The sequence below is a fragment of the Pinus tabuliformis genome, chromosome 1_2 (assembly GCF_031772625.1).
Source record: "Pinus tabuliformis cultivar Carrire ecotype Pingquan chromosome 1_2, CPIR1, whole genome shotgun sequence".
In the NCBI taxonomy this organism is placed as follows: Eukaryota; Viridiplantae; Streptophyta; class Pinopsida; order Pinales; family Pinaceae; genus Pinus; species Pinus tabuliformis.
Window position 1 is genome coordinate 358,443,462 of NC_142298.1, and position 21,469 is coordinate 358,464,930.

The 21,469-nt window shown below is 40.5% G+C and overlaps 1 protein-coding gene across 8 annotated transcripts in view; it reads right to left on the reverse strand.

Moving 5' to 3' along the window:
* Positions 1-21,469, reverse strand: part of LOC149205854 (CBL-interacting serine/threonine-protein kinase 9-like) — a 185,369-nt gene that overhangs the window by 98,925 nt on the left and 64,975 nt on the right. For 7 of the 8 annotated variants that reach the window (XM_089395186.1, XM_089395190.1, XM_089395189.1 and 4 more), the window contains 6 exons: positions 5,512-5,619; positions 5,239-5,319; positions 3,544-3,597; positions 3,291-3,416; positions 3,094-3,183; positions 2,813-2,935 (listed from right to left, as the gene is read on the reverse strand). In XM_089395186.1, the coding sequence (XP_089251312.1) occupies positions 2,813-2,935; positions 3,094-3,183; positions 3,291-3,416; positions 3,544-3,597; positions 5,239-5,319; positions 5,512-5,619 (582 nt within the window). The remainder of the gene's footprint in view (positions 1-2,812; positions 2,936-3,093; positions 3,184-3,290; positions 3,417-3,543; positions 3,598-5,238; positions 5,320-5,511; positions 5,620-21,469) is intronic. The other variant, XM_089395188.1, reaches the window with a different exon arrangement.

Consider the following 21,469-nt stretch of genomic DNA (forward strand, 5'->3'; position numbering starts at 1 on the left):
AGTCATGGTACAAGATGGCCATGCAAGATGCTCAAGAGCAAGAGGCTTCTATGAGTAGGGTGTCTTCGATGAAGGGTCCCCATGATACAACAAGAATTGCATATGTGTCATATGGAGCAGCTGTGGTAGCAGATCAAGGGTGGAAATGTGTTTCAGGTTCGAAGGTAGAGCCACTTCCAGGTGGTGTTGTGAGAATACATCCCTCACTAAGAGGGAGTGTTGATGTTTTGGGTAGCATAACAAGTATTCTCACGTGTGGGGCAAGTAGGCTAAGTGATGGGGCTTTGCACCCATAGAGCTGTTGAAGAAAGTGTAACTAGGTTCGGTCTTCATAATGAAATGATCTTTGTAAGTGATGTAATAAAAGAGAACAACTTATTTTTGTATGCCTTGCTACATGGGTTTCATGAGAAAAAGTGTCATTAGGTCAAAGACTTCTTCTTGATGTCTTTAGGATTTTATTAATAATGTCAAAGAGTCAAGTCATGTATGAAGCAGCTCTTCTTAAGCCTATATTTAATGTATACTAGTCTACAAAATGTGTAGAAGCCCTACAAAGACCAAGCACAATCCTCCAGCTACAAGCACAAAGAAGTCTGCAAGCAAAACGAGAAGGAGATCATCATGTCGACCTCAAAATTAATTAAATAACAAAAATGGCAGTCATGTCGGCTTGTATAAAAGACATGTTGGTTCACCTGTTATAGTCGGCTCAAAATAGGAAGCACAAACCACTATAAATACCCATCTAGGGTATCCGCAAATGTGAAGCACAGAACTCGGATCCTCCTCTGAAATCTCGGATGGGTAAGGTGCAGGAAGGAGGATGGGTACAGGATCTCGGACGTCTTGCAGATTTGGATGAGGAGCAGTGAAAATCTTCGCATGCCTGTAAGGTTCAGACTTTGGACAAATAAGATCACTGTAGTTTTCGGATGGGTGCAGGCAGATCAAGTCTCGGTCAAGCAAATACCATAGGGTCTCGGATGAGGTACAAGAGAGTAAAACAAGTCTCTGCAATTCGCACTACAGGAGAACACAACTTCGGACCTGTCTCCTAGCAACCTTGGCATTCTAATGATGAAGATGATCCATGTGGTATCTCTGTTGCAGTCTCAGCATAACAAGAAGCAGTGACAAGGGTTACAGTCTCGGCATAATTATTATGGTCTCAAAAAACCCTACAGTTTCAATGAAGAGGATCACGATGATCCCACAGTAGCACATATTTATCCCTCTCGGCATACTTACAGTCACAGCTGTAACGATATCAGTTCACACTCCTTGACATTCCAGATAGACGCAGCATATGATGACTTATATCTCAGTCGTATACTTGGTGCTTACTGTATCATTAAATATAATCACAGTCTTGATATATTCGTGATAAGGAGGGTTCTCTGTGATAACTTCTCATACACAGCCTTGATCCTGGCATAGATGTAATTATGATAGTTATAGGATCATGTTTTTGATCTCGATATAACTCTCATATCTCAGGGATCTCATTATGATCTCGGTGCAGCAAGGTGCAGGAAAGATGCAATAGTAAATGATCTTGGTGGTACTAATGTGAAGGTCTCAGTATGTACATCAATGATGATCTCAGTGAAGGAGCAGCAAGGATTATCTCAGTGAAGGTGCAGCAGTACTGTGATGACACAAGTATAGTAGCAGTGATGATAATGATATCAGCAGCAACAGAGAAAAGGGATGGATGTCTTGGTCTTGGAATGGCAGAATAGGTCAAGGGTCATGGTCTTGGTATTCGTCAATTGAATCTCTATAAGAAGAATTTTGTGCTGGTTTTCCTCTCCAAGAAAGAGAGTTTTTAGCCCTGGCAGAAAGCCAAACATCTTGTGTTCTTGTCTCTTGTTTTTTATGGCAGTTTGATGAAGTAATCTCACACACTAATAATAACAAGAAAATCAAGCTAAGAAAAATTGCAAAAGAACTTCACAAATCGTTATCATGCTAAGAAGAATCAGATTCTTTAATTCTGAATGCCCTAGATTCTTCAACAAGACCCATGGTATTCTGATGACCCATGGTATTTTGATAACCCATGGTATAGATGCATGGTATTGCACCCTTTGGAAAGGTATAAGTACAAGGGTGAATGATTCATTCTTGTGGCTTGGCAAGAGGTCCGAGAGGGCCTATGGAGAGCTGAGAGGATTGAGCAAGGTTGAGAGGGCTAAGAGGGTCAAGCAAGGCTGAGTAGGGCACAAAGACATGCAGGAGCATGAGATATTGAGAGAGAGATTCTCTCAAGTAAGCAAGAGATCTACATGAGTAATATTGCAGGTTTGTTGTGAGTGAGATACTCAGTTATACCGGGTCCAAGGAAAGAGCATGGAGTAACAAAGGAGATCCACATCAGCAAAATCGAGGACGGATCTCGGGCTTGATCCACTAGATCAAATCTAGGGCAATTGCTGTACATGTAATTTCCTCAAGGGCCATTATCCAGAAAGGGAGCCCGAGCAAGTTTTAAGAAGAATTTAATGAAGAACTGTTGATTGGGCAAAACTTGTGTAATATGTTACTGTGCATGATCTAATTGCTGGTTTAATAAGTTCCCCTGTGCAAGATTTGGTTAGGCACATCAGTGTGTTTTAGTTAATTAATTAATTCGAGACTGTTATCGGATCTGTTGTGTGTGTGTGTGCACTGAGTCTAGTGCCCAAAATTTTAACAATGTTGAGGTGCAATTGCTGCATATGTAATATTCATTTTGACAAGAGTGCATGTAAGCAGTGATGCATAGATATATAGAAAAGCAAAATAAGGCTTACACATATTCACTTACAACAGAATCACTAAATACTGCATCGATGTCATCAAGGCTGGTATCTCTTTCTTCTTCAAATTTGACTGGATTGTAGCCTTTCTTGAACCAAGAACTTTCTAACATCTGAGGTATTGTAATCCGCTGATACAGGAAATAATTACAAGTCAAAGACACAGAACAAATATCAATAAACTGGTAGCACTCAGAATTGAACCAAGCAAAGACACCCAACACTCCAATGTCAATATAGCAAGGAAATAACTTACTGAAGTGTATTATTATTCTTAATAAAAACATACATATTCAGAATTTGGCTCAAGTATTCTCAGAATCAGTTTCCGAGCTCCTGGAGAAAACCATTTCGGGCAAGTGAAATCTGCTCTGTATATCTGCAAATAAATTTAAAAAGGGCTGAGGAATATTAGAAAATTAGTACATTTTAAGAACTGAGTTTCATCCTCTAGACAAAACAGTTTGCTGCAATATGAAAATAAACCTTCTTATAAAGCGCTATGATGTTGGGTTCATCAAATGGTAAATAGCCAGCCATGAGGACAAAGAGAATGACTCCACAAGACCACAGATCAGCTTTAGCACCATCATATCCCTTGTCCACAATGACCTATTACACAAAGCATCCATAAATCATCCATGAAGTTATTATGTGCCATGTTTAGACTTCTTATCATACAAATTATGGGGGTTATTTGATGATTAGCAAATAAAGGAAATACAAATAACCCTACTACCTCTGGGGCAACATAGTTGGGGGTTCCACAAGCAGTATGCAACAGCCCATCTTCCTACAAGGATTGCACCATATAAACAGATTTTCAATGTCGTGTCAACAATCCTGGTAGTACACTTTTAACTTGAAAAAAACTAATATGTCATGATTTTCCTTCAAAAGCAAATTTTGCATCTTCTTCTGTCAAAGAGAAAAAGCATGAAAAAAGCACACAATAAACTTTCATATGACACTTTTTTTATCAAAATATTATTACAGTAATCTAAAATTATGTCTAATATAAATGCTCACAAATAGTGAAAGCTAAAGCCACAAACTTTATTAAGCAAGCATGTGCACAGCATGTATGAATCAATAGACAGAATAAACATCAAACCTGTTATCTATAGTACAACAACTCCTTGGCCTTGTGTTTCTCTCAACACAATCTACTTGTCTCAGCCAAGAGAATTAGAAATGGATGTCTAAAACTTTATAATCCTGGAGCTTTAGTTCAAACAGCATAGAGTCTAGACAGAACTTATTTCTCCTTGCATGGGAATTTGCTACAACCTTTCAGCTTCCAAGCACTATACACAGTTAACTCACTAACCAACTTATTCTCTGGATCCATCAATGCTTCAAATCAACCAGCCAACTTCTTATGCCAATCCTCTGTCTGGGGTGTGCATATGCATATGCATCTTGCAAATATGAAACCAACAAGAACAAGATTCCTGCTGCTTTTTATGTGCCATTAAATTAGGTGCTTAGACCAAAGCAATGCAGTTGTTGCAACTTTGAACAGAAAGGATGCAGTGGATGGCATCAATCCAAGCTAAAATACTAATGAAATGACACGGAAATTCTTAGTCTGATGTTGAGATGCTTCGGTTTGACCAACCAAAAAGGTCAATTGTGTTGTCAATATGGAATTGCTGAGAAATGCAATTCTTCTTCTGCAAATGCAGTAGCTCAAAAAGATACAACTTTTCCACAAATGAAAGAGATGCAAATGTTAAAACTAGTCTACTAAATTATTCCTCAGGTCTTCCAGCCCATGTTACAGTTATATTGTTTAAAGACTGTATACGGCCACTGTTACCTAGTCTTTGCCATGGATATAAAGCTAATGAATCACTTGTAATTGTGGCTTTTCTTTCAAAAAAACATTAAACTGTTCAAGAGAAAGATATTCACCCTCTTTTCAAATGCCAACATACTTGCACATAAAGTTCACTCCCCAAGTAATCTACATGAATAATTTTGCTATATGTTTAAGAAAATATGTCATTTAGAATTTACCATATTCAACCAGCAGTATATAGCATCTAAAATATCTAGGTAGTTCCACCCTTTAAAAACTGAATTATTGTGAAGTACAGCTAATCTGTGACATGCTCTTAGCAAAGCAAAAACCGATTACAAAGATCCCTATCAAAGTCCTCAAATTATTGTTATAGTATAAATTCTTAATTTAGGTGACAGAACTACATATGGACTTGTATAGAGAACTATTACTTAAAATTCAACTTAAATTGCAAATTGGTGAAAAAAAACTAAAAAGAATAGAAGCCAGGGCAATCATTTGAGAACTTGAGGAAATTAATACAGTGCACCTAAACTGAAGTTTACCATAAAGATAGCATGCTCTTTTAGGATCTGCTAACATAAAACATCATCAAAAAAAGGATAGGAAAATGTCACCAGTAAATACCTTCACTTGCTGTGAAAGTGCACTAAGACCAAAATCTGAGATCTTCAGATTTCCTTTTGAATCCAAAAGAAGGTTCTCTGGCTGGAAATAAAGTTCAACTACATATCAGAAACCATTTTACCTTCAATTTGAAGAAATTATGCTCAACAATAATCTATTAATCAATCAATTTTTTTTCCTGTTAAAATATCCATGCCATGAAGCGAACTACTAAACGAATGAAATTTATGGTGTCAATGCAGCCTGCTTTATATTGGGAGCAATAAACCACACCTTAAGATCCCTATGGTAAACTCCTCTGCTATGACAATAATCAACTGCATTTATAAGTTGCTGAAAATATTTTCTGGCATCATCTTCCTTTAATTTCCCATGTTGAGCCTGGCATTAAAAAGATATTTTATTAAATTTATTTCATTACATTAATATTTCCAATTTGAACTATAGTACCAAGATTCAGCCACATTGACATTTGAAATTTGCTGTATGAAAATTTGGTAGTTGTACAAAATTTGACAAATTTTCAATATAGCATGGATACAGTACAGACAATTTTCTTTCTAATATCTTTGATAATAATAAATATACATCATGCCTTTCATTCCTGTCCAGTTATAAACTCAAAAAAAAGCCAATATTTTAAAGAAACACTTTAAAAAACTTATAAAAAGTTAATTCTTATAATCAAAGTAGTCAATTTGATCCTTACAATAGCAGAGTTTCACTTTGCTCCAGAAGATAAAAGTGATAAAGAGGTCAAGATATAGCTACTAGCCTACTAGCAGTGAATTCTAGATACTTTCATTTTGGCACAAATTGCAATGCAGCCATTTCAGGCCATACAACAACAGATTTCATGGTGCTCCAAAATGAAGAATGTTCAGGATAATAAACTCTATCAGCTCAAAAAAATTTAGAAAAAAATTGGGCAGTTAAGTTTTATTTTTCTTGTTTCAAGGATTCCTACCAACTTAGTACTTGTCAGATCAACCCCAAAGCTTGGAAAAGAATCCAGATGTTCAGAAATGATATTTTCGGCTGTAGGTGGTCAGTTATGTTCAATTCACTCCGCAGATCCATTTTATTGATGTGCAGACTGTTGCCGCACAAACTAGCAGGCCTTGTGAAGAGGCAAAAGCTAGAGGGCACAACAACACTTGGGACAGAGGCCCACTATCACCACAGCCTAAGTCCCCTGCTCTTCTCGGATTTTCACCGACGGGAGGAGTCCCAGTATTACTCACTTGTGATAAATGTCTTTATGATAGGTTTGAAGTGAGGCAAGGTAGCTCATTCAATGGAAAGATTCAACCAAGGTGCAAGCTTTGGGAGAAGCTAGTAAGACTTTCCACGAAAAACCCCTTTGAAAATAAACTACACAAGACCTAGGGTTGAGACTTGACACGAATTATATGTGCATCCAAGGTCAAGGTAGGTAAGAGGTTCCCTCTTGATGTGATAACTAGAGCATCAAAATTTATGGAGAATCCACCGTGAAAATTCTACCAAAATTTGAGGTCCTCTAGAGGAGACAAAGGAAGATTTCTATCCAAATGAAATTCAAAAGTTCCTCCTACAAGCGATTTCACACCAAGCCCTAGATGAGCCTCCTTATCCTTAAAGGGACGAAAAATATAGGTTAAAAGAGAAATAATTTTGAGTTTTTGGTGACCACCAAGGAAATTTGACCAGTGCCTAGACCCTTGGGAGGTTTGGAGTCATGAATGATCTTGATATGGGCAATTCGCTCTTCAAGGAGACCTAAAGGAACAAACTTTCGCTACCCCTTTAGATATTTATACCTCTTAGACACTTGTTAATGGAGTTTCAAGGATAAAATGCAATAATCCCCTAGGAACATTCATTCATTCACTATCAAATGAGTAACACATGCAAAAATTCCCAATAGTTACAATTTTAAACAATATTCAACAATTAGGGCACATTAATAACCATGAGACATTATTCCATGCATTAGACATTAGCAAAAATCAGAAATTCGTCATAAAGAGCACTTACAAGATAGTGAAGAGTATATCCATCCATAACAATGCCATATAGAAGCTCCAAAAATGAGACAAAATTATCCACACATCAAAATGCATCCATAATCACCAAAAATCCTCCACGAATTGCAAGTCTGAAATTGCCAATGAGGCCGAAAATCCAAGAAGTGATGGTGAGATCTCAAATGAGGTCTCCCAAATATATACAAGACCTATGAGGTCGAATTACAAATGAACAAGCCCCTCTAACATGTCTAAGATGCTAAGTAACCCACCCATGGTTACAAGCCAACCATGATAGCTTTTAAAAATTAATTTCTCTCTCTCTAGCCCACGCAAGGCTAATGTCATGCATGCGAAGAAGCCTAGGGAGGCAATGGGGCCTCTTGTGCTAGAACTTTGGTAGAGGGCCTCAAAAATCATGATGAAGAGGGTGACATCCTCATTATGTTGCAAAACATCTCTGGGACCCCTATTTTGGGCTTGGGGCTCCAAAATGGGTCTCCAAGTGGCTCAAAATCATGTCAATGCTCCATCAATGAGGGCTCAAAGATGACACATGCCCTCCCATGTCTCCCTAGGAAAGACATAACCTCCTCTGGGCCTTGGATCAACTGCCAAGTGTCAGGTGCAATGTGTAGTCGATTGGGGCATCATGGTCCAAGTGCATCATCTCTTGAATAATTGGGGCGACAAACAAGCTAGTAATGATGCTGAAGAAGCCCATGGTGTGGCAATCAATGCTCTGCATGAATGGAGGCCCATGGCTCTCAACACTCACCCTACAAATGCCATCATGATCCTTTGGAGGGCTTGAATCCCATATAGAGAGGCCAAGTCCAAGATGAAAACCCACCTACAATCTTGTATAAGATCCAATGTGTCTCCTCACCTTCAGATACAATAATTCATTAGTGCAATTGAGTGAATAAGCTTGTTAAACAAGGGCAGAAATGAAACTTCATAGTGGGTTTCCCTTCCAAATTTGGCGCTTTGAGAATGTAATGGTGTTACCTCTCTGGGTAGGAATGGCTAATAAACAACCTTATTAGGACATGTCCAAGGTACATCCTTCAAGTGGTAGGTGTCATGTGGATAATGATGAGGTCGACGGGGACTATTGCACACTTTTTGTCAAAGTTCCAAGGAAGCAGATTTGCCAAAAAAATTCAAAGCATTGGATAATCAATTAGCTGTTTATTGAGTCACTGTAAACCCATTCTGCAAATTTATAATGTAAATGATGCTGGTAAGATCGTGTGTATGTAAAAACCTAGGTAAGCCTATTATTTTGGCAAGAGCTTCATTCTACGAGGTTTTTCGTTTCACTGACTCATTTGAGTTTCATTTGTGTTTCTAAACACGGACGGTCGGCAAAGTTTTGTTGAAATTTCTAAGTCTGACACATTAGAAACCCCTACTGCATTATCTGGTTTATTTCTCCTACTTGTTTATTCCATTAACAAGTTATTTATAAATATAAATATTGAAATAAACACAAATGCAGCCTTAACTCATATACAGATCATCAACTGAAATACTGAAACAAACACACAAGGGACACCGTTATTTTTGGACAATCGTCCCCGGAAAAACCCAATGCGGGAAAACCGATGCAACAGTTCTAAGGGTTTTATTATTATGCAGATTTCTTGAGTACAACTAGGGTGTCGAAATGGCTCACCCAACAAAGATTGTTACACGGCAATAATACCTCTTCTCAGAGACAGATATTCAGCCTCTCAACTCTAGTCTGCCCCACGAAAATCCTTTTGGCACTTCCTCTTGGCTCTGTGTCAACCTTGCTAGCTTTAGATTAGCTCTTGAAGCCTTTACATCAGTCCTCTGGCCCTCTACGTCAGCACTCTGGCCCTTTGCGTCATCTCTCTGACCTTCTGCATCACCCACGCTGGCCCCTCAACCTCTACGCAGTCTCTAGCTGCCTCTACGTCAGCCTCTTCAGTCACTGCGCTGACCCTCAAGCACTATACCTGCCTCTTTGCTATGTAATCACTGCCCCTCGCTACAACAGATCACTTGTTCGAATTTTCTCAGCAAGCCCCACTCCAGAAAATTGAACTAACTGATCAATCTTGGTGTATCTCCAACTGACCCTCAAGCCTCCTCTTATACTTTTCCTGTTGAGTCTTCAACGACCAACATTAAATCTCTAATCAACAACTAAGATTAGATTTGGCTTGATCCATGTCATTTAGAACATTCTCACCCAGTGTTATATTAATACCCATTAATATTTTAATTTTCCTAAGTTTAGACTTAGGAACCCCATTAAAAATATTAATTATTTTAATATCTCTCCAACAGGGTGGATTTCCCCAAACCATTTCTGGGTCTTGGAAATTTTATGTGCCTTAGCCTCTCCACCAATTTTCATGGCTAGAGCACATCCGATGCTACCACAAATCAAGACTTCCTCTTAGCAAGGAATGTGCTCTAGTAATGCTCCACCACTAAACATCACATTGATCCTTCCGCATCGGTACCTGTGCTGATGTTGGGCCGGCTGCCCTACATCCACTGCCTTGCTGCCCATGGCTCTGCCGCTGCCATTACTACATCTTTACTGCAGCTCCCTCTCAACATGTTGCCTATGTTGCCCCTAACACTGCCACTGCTAACTGTTGCACTGCAACTCTGATACCGAGAATTAAGTAACTGATCTACCCAAATACTTACATCCTTGTCAGTCTAGAAGCCTCCTGATGCTGAAGTTGCCTGTGCTGCTATCTTGTGCTCCATTTGCGCTGCTGCAACCACCTCTCGCACTGCTGCAAACACCTTTGTGCCTCTCGCACTGCTGCAAACACCTCTGTGTCTCTCACACTGCTGCAACCCCCACTACGCTGCTACAGACCTCTACACTCTAGCACTGCCTTGTTGCTCCATCGCATCTTGCTACTGTCATTAAGGGCTCCCGTAGCCGAATATGATCCAAGAGTTTGGGCACCTCAAGGATCCTACCCCTAGTATGCAGTCCTCTTGACTACAACTCGATGTCTCCCCACCTCTTCTCTAGAGGTGCATGAGCACTCATGGTATAGTCGTCATCAGTCTCGACTTTTTCTCTGCCTTAGCCGGAGTTGTCTTGGAGTCAGAAGCCTCTCCCTTGTTCTTCTTCCTGGGACACTGGGATGCATAATGACCCAGCGCCCCACAATGGAAGCACTTCACCTTGGAGATATCCTTCTTCTTCCTCTTCCCCTGTTGTCCCGCAGATGCTAAAGCCACATCCTCCTCCTCTTTCTTGGTTTGACTTCCCTTCCCACCACTCCCCGCCTTGGTCAACCGTCTAATCTCTTCTTGGCAAAGAGCTACCCACATCTCTTCTCATCCTAGAAGATTAGCTCTGCCCAAAATTCTTTGGACAAATGTCTCCCACTCCTCGGAGACTGCATTCAGGGCGGTCCTCACCATGAACTCCTGATCCGATGTGGACCCTATGGAAGTAAGATGGTCACGAATCTCCTGCAATCTGAGCAAGAATAGATCTATCTGCTCCCCCTTCTGCATCTGATACGTCTGCAGCTGATTCTCCAATAGCATCTTCCACTGCACGGTAGTGCCCTGATACAATGTCAAAGTATCCCACATCTCCTTTGTTGTGTTTTTTTCAGCAATATGTGGTACAACATGATCCTTGACCCCATCAAGGATTATGCACTTTGCCCTCGCCATTGCATCCTCATACTTCTCATTATCAGCTGGATCCTGGCCTTCCAGATGACAAAGTTGGACGCCCTGTCCAACCTGTCATGATCCCTCAGTGCATTCACTGCTATCTCCACTCCTCTTCTGGACTCCCTCTAAGTTCTGACTTCCCTCCTGGAAGTTTCCCTCTAAGTCCTGATTTCCCTACTGGAAATCTTCCCGCCAAATGTCGACCACTCCTCTCCAATCCTCTTTGCAATTGCAACTCGAATCTTAATTTCTTGACCAAAAATTCGTCAAGGCAGTGACTCCCTCTACCTTGGTTCTGTCCCGTTAGGTATTGCTCTGCTTCGACAGAAACAACACCCCACCAGGTTCCTAATCCATAATCTACCCACAGCTCCCTAGGCCCCAGCAACTGAAGAAACTGAGCCTTCTAGCTCTGCGCAATCCCGAAAAGCACTGAATCACTCCTCTGGCCAACTGCGTCAAGCCTACCTAGCTAAGTAGGATGACGTGGCTCTTCGTGAGCCTCTTCTGCCTCTCTTTGCCTCTGCATTGGCCCTCTCTCTAGCTCGAAATGATGACGCAAGCCCTCTGCGTCACTCCTTCTCTGCTGCCTTCTGCTTAGGAGCAACTCTGTCTCTCGGGACAGCTGCTACTGCTGCAAATTTCCAATATCGCTGATGCCTTCAGTCCTCCTGTGATCTGCAACGCTCTGATACCATGTTGAAATTTCTAAGTCTGACACGTTAGAAACCCCTATTGCATTATCTGGTTTATTTCTCCTACTTGTTTATTCCATTAACAAGTTATTTATAAATATAAATACTGAAATAAACACAAATGCAGCGTTAACTCATATACAAATCATCAACTAAAATACTAAAACAAACACACAAGGGACACCGTTATTTTTGGACAATCGTCCCTGGAAAAACCCAATGCGGGAAAATCAGTGCAGTAGTTCTGAGGGTTTTATTATTATGCAGATTTCTTGAGTACAACTAGGGTGTCGAAATGGCTCACCCAACATAGATTGTTACACGGCAATAATACCTCTTCTCGGAGACAGATATTTTGCCTCTCAGCTCTAGTCTACCCCACGAAAATCCTTTTGACGCTTCCTCTTGGCTCTGCGTCAGCCTTGCCAGCTTCAAATCAGCCCCTGAAACCTCTGCGTCAGTCCTCTGGCCCTATGCATCATCTCTCTGGCCTTTTGCATCACCCACGCAGGCCCCTCAACCTCTGCGCAGAATCAAGCCAACTAGCCGTTAATTTTCCACTTGGAGGATTTATTTATAAATAGTCATTTGAGTCTCAAGCCATCTAATGTTTGTCTAAGAAAATTTTGCAGAAAAAACTAATGTAACGCTGCTATCCCGCTGGGAACGTTTTTTTGAATCATAATAAAGACTTTGGGGTGCAGTGCATGGTGTTTATTGTCTACTGATTTGTGGCATGTGTTGGGTACGAGCTTTCCTATATTTTATTGGTAGATTTTGGGTTTATCTTGGGCGATTTGATTCGCCATATGTCTAACAGGTTTTCTTGAGAAAAATATATAGTGTATGCAGCTTCCCCAGTCGTTGGACTCCAAGTTCACACAATGTGGGCATGAATTGACCTTGTTCGGACTTCACATATTTTATGGTTTAGCTAACTTCGCTAAGGCTTTAACTTGCATTTATTTTCCAAAGTATTATTAACCATTTATCAAAGGAAAAACTCCATAAAAATTTATTCTTCATAATTTCTTTTAAAAAGCATTGTAAATTTGTTAATTTTGTAAATAAATTTGTATAATTTATTTGTAGATTATTTTTTCTAATCGGGGTCTTGGGGTTCTAAGATTTTTTGTATATATTGGGATTTTGGGGTTTTACGATTTTTTGTATATACTGGGGTTTTGGGTATTTTTATCTCCACTTTTTGCAAGTGAGATCAAATGAAAGAGCTTGAATACAACTAGATCTAGGTCCTTGAGGGTAAGATCTAGTCTCCGAAATTTTTTGCAGGGCCATCCATTGAATAATTTGCAGCAAATTTCAGATCTGAAGCAAATTGATTTTTCTAAAAGCAACGGTTTGAAGTTTCAACCCTCCTGGGCCTGGATCCAACGTCTCCCTCTCCTAACCATGCATCAGCCTATTAGGCCCCTGTGTCACCTTTTCTAGCCTCACTTGAGGCCTGGGTCAGCCTCTAGGCCTCTCGACCTTCCCTCCTTGGCCCAGCGATGAGGATTTCAGGCCATTTTCGGCCTAGCTGTGAGCCCTAAGCCACTCGGCCCTCGTCCTTGAACTTGGACGGTTGCCTTTAGGGTCGGTCGTGAGTTTCTCAAACCCCCTCCTAGCCTCTTCCTCCTCAACCCCCCTCTCTCCCCTTCGCTCTCCTTTTTTGGCCTCTTTTGACCCCCTTTTAGCCCTCATTCAACATCTAACCCTAGCCGCTAGCCCTTAGAGGGCTTTCTCCCTCCAGCGTCAGTCCTACTCCTCCTTAGCCTTTTCTCACCTCCTTTTCCTCTTTTTAGGCCTTCTAGGCCCTCTCTTGCCCAACGTTAGCCCTACTAGGCTTAGCGTTTCCCTTTTTTGGCCCTAATTTGACCCTTGCTTATCTCTAAAATTTTTTGGGACTGAAGCTTGGTGTGTTTTGCAGAAAATTTGGCCCTAAGTTGGTGTTTTCAGGTGGCAAAATCATTGGAGAAATTTTGACAAGTTTTGGGCAAGTGATCTACAAGGCCTTGGGCCTAGGGTTTGCTCTCTAAACCCTCATTTTATCTCTGTTTTCCTACAGCTGTAATATATTTTTCATAACAGTGATATAAATGCCCTAAAATCACAACTAAGTGATCCAAAGACTCTAAAAATTTCATAATAATTTTCCTAATTTTTTGGCCACTTGGGCATTGCGTATCTAGCCTAGATCTAGTTTTTAGCTTGCTGGGATATCTCTGCATAACTGTGAAATCAAATATGACATTTTCTGAATATTGCATCCCAAAAAAATAAAAAATCAAATTTTTCAACTTGGCAAAGCTTATTCTAAGTTTTGGGCATAATTTGGAATTTGTTGTGCCAATAATAACTCACTGATTGTTCACTTTACTCACTGTTGTAATAAGGTTTCAAATCTGATACAACAGTTGGTAATTCGTCATAAGTGAGCTAAAATTCACTAATTTACATTGCAAGTCATTAGATTACTCCTTGGTCATCTTCTGATTTTCATATGTTTGACAATTTCCTTGTTTTGAAGTGAGATATTCACTGTTGCACCACATTGCATCATAAGTAGCTCTTCATGATTTACCTGGTTCATAGTGGTCGATGTTGTTAAGCTCTAACAATTGTTTGTCTTGTGATAGATTTTTAAAAATTTGTTAACTTGGCACTAAAATCACTCACACATCTAAGTTCTAATCAAGTAACTTTGGGCATTTGAAATCTAATTGCCATTGTGGCATGGACATAACATCAATATTGGAATATCTTGAAGTAATTATGATTGGCATCTTGTGTCGATAATCATTGCTTAATTAATAAGTGGATAAGTGCTCTAAGATCCTTCAATTGTTGTCATTGATTAAGTATCTTGTGGATTGATTTATTGTTGGCACTAAGTTATTGGCACTTTCTCGGTTGTAAAATTGCATTTTGATTTACAAGTACTCTTGTCTTTAAAGAAGTATCATAACTTAAGTACTTAAACCTTAAGCAATCTTAACTAAGAATCTCACTCATAATCATTGCATAAGCATTCTAGGTTTAACTTGCAATCATAGTACATGAGTTACCCCAGCCTTTGTTTTTCCACCTTTCATTTTCCTTTTGCCTTTTATTGATTTTTCTTTTATTACACTAGTCAGGGTGTTGGAAAATGTAACTAGGTTCGGTCTTCATTAATGTATTTGAGTCATCATGAAATGTAATTGTCAAAAGAATAAAGTAAATAATTTTTATTATTGTATCAATGACTTATTAAAGCATGGTCTTCATGCTTGGGTCATCATTATATTAGTCAAAGTCCCCATTGTGGACTACTAAGATTAATATTGAGTTTATAAAGTCATTGTACATTCAAAGAGACCCTTCTTGGGCTTTTGAATCATGTAAAAATGTTTACTATTGAATCAAATATAATTTATGTATCCTCCACACCAAGTCGGCCTAAGGACACTAATTCGACCTCACTTGAACTCTATAAATAGAAGCAAGTTGAATTCATTTGGAGCATCTCATCTCAAGCAAATTCGATATCTCAAAAGAAGCTGGAGAAGTACGAAGTGGGTCTAAGGAAGCAAAAGGAAGTGCAAGACGGGTGGAATCTAAGGAGAAGAAGAAAATCACTCTTTTGGTGCCTCTCTCTCTCTGTTTCATGCCCTAGTTTGGGAGATCGAAGTCTTCCAAGTTCTGCTACTGCCTGATGCTGAAAGCCACTGCATAGTCGAAGTTGCTGGAAAGGAAGTGTTGCTGGAAAGAGGTCGAAGATCTGGGAGGCTAACTTGGTGTGGAGGGAAGGTTTGGTCTTTGTCTAGGCCCTAGGGTGAAGAGTCTCAAAGAATACTATTGAAAGGAAAGAATTTTTTATTGGGTTTTCCCCTCGAGGAGGGTTTTGCCCTAGCATAGTGCCTACATCTTGTGTCTCTTGTTTTGTGATCTTCATACACACATAGTATTGTAATTGCTTAATGAAAGATAAAATAATAAAGAAGTAAAAGAAGCCAACATAACTCACAAGTAATTATCAAGAAAGGAGAATCAAACCCTAATCTATTTGCATTGATTTTCCAACACGGGGTTCCAAGGGATGAGAGCATGTTGTGTATGATATAGCAGTGATTACCCCCTTAAGGTAGGGCAGTTCATCGCTCACCAATGGTTGGAACATGCATGGGTTCCTTAATGATGTAGGGAGCACTCATAGGGGCCCTAAGAACAAGAGTGATGGCCATAATGATTGGGGGTAGAGCTCATGTTTGGCCTTTGCCCACGTGCTAATTTTATTGTTCGACCATCTTTTTCATTTTGTGGTATTATTTCCTTTTGTATGTGGCCATTTAAGTTTTTATCTTTTTTTTTAAGTTGCATCAACCCCCAAGGCATCATTTCAGGCTCGATCCAAACATGTGGACAAAGGGAGGGAGAAACCAAAGCCTTGTGGACCCAGTGATCATGTGGACCCAAAGAAGGAAGATGATGAAATAAGGCATGTAATGTGTGGAGAGGAGTGAAAAATGTGAAACAAGGAAACGGGACCATGCTACCAAGACCAAGGTTTCCCAAGTAGTGGCCATCCTAAAGCTATAAGCCAATAGGGGAGATCCCACGGGACTAGGGTTGAAGATTAACCTCCCAATTAAGGTAAGGGAACAAGACTACTATCAAAACCCTTCCTTCTTCCCAGTCACCCAGTAATCCATACCTAAGTGTGCCCATGAAAAACTAGCATAAACACCTGATTGCATAATGAAAAACTATACCTTTAGGATTGGATGGCCCACCCTCAAACATATGATCTCTACATATGGGTGAGGGTACATGATGGTTGGCTCAAGTGGCGAAGACAAAGTAGCACATCAAAGTTATCAAGTGGCTCTTAGGGATTGTTGTTGTCGGCTGAAGGAGAATACATCGAAAAAGGAAAGCTCTCCAAAGGGGTACCCCACTTTTGGTGGGCTACATCTGGCTCCAGCTAGGACATGAGCTCACCATAGAGCACATGACCCATGTACTCAATCAGGGAGGTCATGAGAACCTCAACAATCCTCTGGGACCATAGACTTATTACCTACACATCACAGACTATGTTTCAAAGCATGTGCACTAGGCGTCCTTGATCGCCTTGTTTTTCATCAAATATATAATAAACCATATAATAAATAAAATCTATTCTAAGATGCAATATTAAGCTAAATGCAATCTAATCTACCATGAGCAATCAATATGATATTAAATTTTAATGCAAAAATCAATATGCAATGCACCTACTCTAACATGCATATGATACGATGTCATGTGTCTAAGACAGTGGTGATTGGTAGTTGACTTGACCGGTGCGGGCCAAGTCTCACAATCCAGGCTAACTATGTAATAATATCCTTCACCGACTCTCCCAAGAATCTTAACAGGCATAGGGTTGTCCCCAACCAAGACAACATCGCTAGGTTTAAAATCTTTAGGTCTGGTCACCCACTGCTTCTTAGATTTGATTGATTTGGGTGGTGGCTTTTTAAGGAGACAAACTTCATGTGGTGGAGGGGCATTGATTTTCTTAGGGACCTTCCCTTTTGGATTATGTTCAAGGTATGGATATGGTTCAAGTTCTTCAACATGTTGTGCGAGTAATGGTTCTCTATACAATATGAAAGGGGACCCATCAGGTAAAGGTATGGTGGCATATGACAAATCAAATTGCAAATGACCCCTAATTGACGCAGCACATTTTCTTGACAATAACATTCCCCAAACATCAAGGATATCCACCACTACAACATCCATGAACATAGTTATATCATTATTGCAAGCCAAACATACTTTAAGGTCTTTGATAACACCAGCAATAGGGATGGATTTGGAATCAAAACCACACACGTTCCTATAAGGTCCCGCGATACTCAACTCTAATTGATTCATGACTTTTAAATGCATAATGTTGACTGCGGCCCCGGAATCAAACATACAATTATGGAGGTGTAATATTCCTAATTGGAAATATTAAGTGAATAACATAACATGCACTATAACAACAACTAGGAAATTGAACACACAAAGAAAATCAAAACTCAAGAAAAAATGCACCAAACGTCTGAGCCATTTTATTAATTCTGAGTGGAACAGAGCCATTTCCTTAATTTTGAGTGGAACAGAGTATATATGATTAGGAAAAGGGGAACTTGGGTTGGCTATAGTAAGCTTGGCAAGACCCAAGTTGAAATTGTGATGCCCGAGTGTTGAAATGACTCCACCAAAAAACTTTGCGATGGCCCAGAAAATTCACTACCTCTGTTGCTGGAAAGAAATAGGAAAATGGCCCTCAGATGTGCTCAGAAAATTCTGAAATTGGAGTTGGTGCCTTTTCTCAACAAGGCCAACAAAACTCAGAAAGTGTTTGACCCCAAACCAACTCTCCAAAAAACCCAAAAAGTGATGTAAATTATCGTTTGACTAGTAAAACGAACTGCTAAAAGAAATTGGATTTTCGGTCTAAATATTGCTCGGATCACTCCAAAATCACAGCTACAAACTCCTCCAAATACCCACAAAAATCCAGAAAGGGTTTGGCTTGATTTTGAGTGATGAGAGAGCCCACCAAATAGTGCGACTGGCCCTCTGGCTGGCTACACGCACTGTTGTGAAATAATGCTCCAGAAACTCCCCAAATCCTCCACTAAAGTGCCACTGAAATTCCACACAAAATCCCCTCTGAAAACTACCTTTCTCCTCCAACCAATCTCCTCCGAAAATTAGTTCTCCTTTGCCTTGTGCAAGCTTTCTCTAGTGAGCTTTGCGCACTACCAGAATGGAGAAATTAGGCCCAACAAATGACCACGGCTTCTGCCATGCAAAACACTACCAAAATTCCGGTCTCAAGGTAGAAAAACTCTCTACAAATTCTCAAATCTCCCAACTCACTCCAATGGAAAAAATTTGTGCTCCACGAACTGCCTCTACGCCTAGGAAGTGCGCAGGACTAGTTAAACCCCTGCGATGTAGCTCTAGGAGAACCCTAAATTGGACTCCCAAAATTCCTCACTAGGGAGACACTCAAAGTTCTCCGAAATGAGGGTGGGATTTTGCCTGAAATCCCTGTGCTAAACAACACTTCTCTTCTTGTGCTCAACAACTCCAAGAGAAGATGGAATGTGAAGTGTAATAGTCAAAAGATAATCCACAAAATGAGTCCATCCTCCTTTTATAATTTCTCCTCATGCTTCTAGACTCCTTTTTAATATTATTTTATTGGTGGGGGCCATTTTCCACTAAGTGACTTTTGTCGCCATTTTAATAAAATAATAATTTGCCCCTTTTAAATTAATATTACTAAAATTGGGCAAAATTCCTTAGCGACTCCCATGTTCACAAAATTGGGGATATTACAGTCCTCCCCGTCAAAAATTGCTTTTACTCAAGCAATGCTCAAACAAGCACTCCCTCTTTGTTGACCCGAACTGTCACCGCAAACAATGTCGGGATCCCCAAATGTGCCACCAAGCCACCCTAAATCTGTGCACCATCTTGTCATAAATGAATCCCTCGATACCAAGGTCCCGAGTCATCCTACTCAATGTGGAGCACTCCTTGCCCCACAAGACACAATCACTAGAAGCACTCTGCATATGGCTAGCAAGTAGAGCATCCTGATCATGTTGAAACCTAACCAACTCCTCGTGAAGATGCCCTACTGAAAAACCAATCTTATGCACTAGAATAAACACCGGAGGATGTAATCCAACCCTCGTGGAGATGAATCCTCCCCCGCTTGAACTCTTCAGGATCTCCTCCTACTAACCATCCTGCCATACTGGTGAAGTGCCTCGCGCTATCTATAGAGGTCAATAGGGAGTGAAATGTTATTTGTAAATCTGAGACCCAACCTGATCTCCTACAAAAAATAGCTCATCCCTATGGGTAGTTGAATTGCCAAGCTCTGAAATGTCGGGGTACCATGCTAGTCTCAAAAGAATGCCACCTTTGCGACGTTGCGCCACTCTGATTATAACTAACTACGTATTGTGCACATGTCGTATCCTCCTCTTGTGGGACCTAATGATGAAATACCAGTAAAGGCTGAATACATCTTGCTCTAGCATCTCCACGATGTCAAAGCCTACCCACCCAGAGCTAACTCTGAACTTGCACAGCGATAGGGAAAGTTTGCCTTGCCATACAATGAAGGCCTTTGCGAACCCCTTGTGTCAACCCAAGAGTGAACAAGATCACTCTCTGCCATGACTTCGCTCATCACAAGATAGAGCGACCTATCAACCAATTGAATCCCTAGATCCTATAGCCAGATTTGTTGCGGCATAGCTCTAACAACTGTTGGAATCCATCTCTAGCCCTCGCGTGCAAATAATACATAGGCTCCATATATCATGAACTAATCTTATGCATATTAAATTGCCCTATGTCTGCCACTACGTAGTACTGATGACAGTTGGAAACCACATGTGCCAAATAACTAACCCCCAAATGCAACCAATAGATGTGTATTTGATACTCGCAATCGACGCAATGTACGCGGATTTGTCCTGCTCCTACCAACCATCACCACTAAGCCTGCCATCCAAACTCTTGATAATGTGCTAATGTCGTGTATGGAGCCTGGACACCCACTTGAAAACTACCTCAATCATACACGATATCCTTCACTCGAATAACATCTTGACACGCCCTGCAGAAAGAGCAACACATGTCTCCCTCGTGACTAGCGCCCTAAGTGTAGGCTCAATAATGAACAATATGCCACCCCTGCAGAAGATCACCTCATCCCCCAGCTTGTGGTTGTCAACTTGCACATCCACCCGACTCCTCTACTGGAAAATCTCTATTCTTCCCTTGAGGCATTGACTCTCATAGCGTCGTCTCAAGCAAATCCCCCAAGTCCTGCTATCCACAATGTGGGTCTGGATCAGACACAACAAGGTTCCCCTCAACTGCATGTGGTGCCAAAGAGTGCAAGATGTGTGGGTTCTGATGGGTATGATTAAGAACCCATGTGGACGTGCCCACCTGTCCTGTGACTGATCCACTCTCCCCACCTAGGTATGTCCACCTCAATGGCATGCTTGACATCCTCATCAAGGAATCTCCCTGCTAGTAGCAATCCCTCAATCTGCAATGCAGCCCCACACACTATTGCATATAACCATGTATCTTTGTGCCTCTTGGCATACAGCTGCACCTAGTTGCACATCTTTGTGCATTGTCGAACCCGGCTACATGTTGCTACATCATCTCGGATCAATGGGTACCCCTACTATATCGATGTGTCCTTCACTCTATGAAGAAAAGAACTGTGATGTGGACCATTCCTCCTATACCACGATGTAGGTTCTATAGCATCAAATTTGTTCTAGCCACGAAATTTGGTGGAGAGGCTAGAATACCAAAGATCTCCAAAACCCATAAATCGTTTTTGGAAATTCCACCTAGAGATGACTTAATTAGATTATTAACCATTTTTTTAATGTTTCCTAAGTCTAAACTTAGGAAAACTAGTTAATTAATCATAATTAATTAAGTTAAGGTGAGAATTCTCTAGAAACTCACATGGATCAATCCAGAAATGATCTAGGCCATCGATTAAGATTTAATCTTTGTCATTGGAGTCCCAATAGGATGATATAAGAAGGGATCGATGGGGTGATGGAGAATACACCAAAGTCACTTAGAGAATTCGATTTTCCAGAGTAGCAACAGTCAATTGCCAGAGATTTCGAGCCTTAGTGAGGAAGCATAGATAGTGAGGGGCAGAGACAATGATCTAGAGGAAGTTTTCCAGATCTGGAGAGGCAACAGCAAGGAGGCTGAGTTATTCCTAGTGAGGCAGCGCAG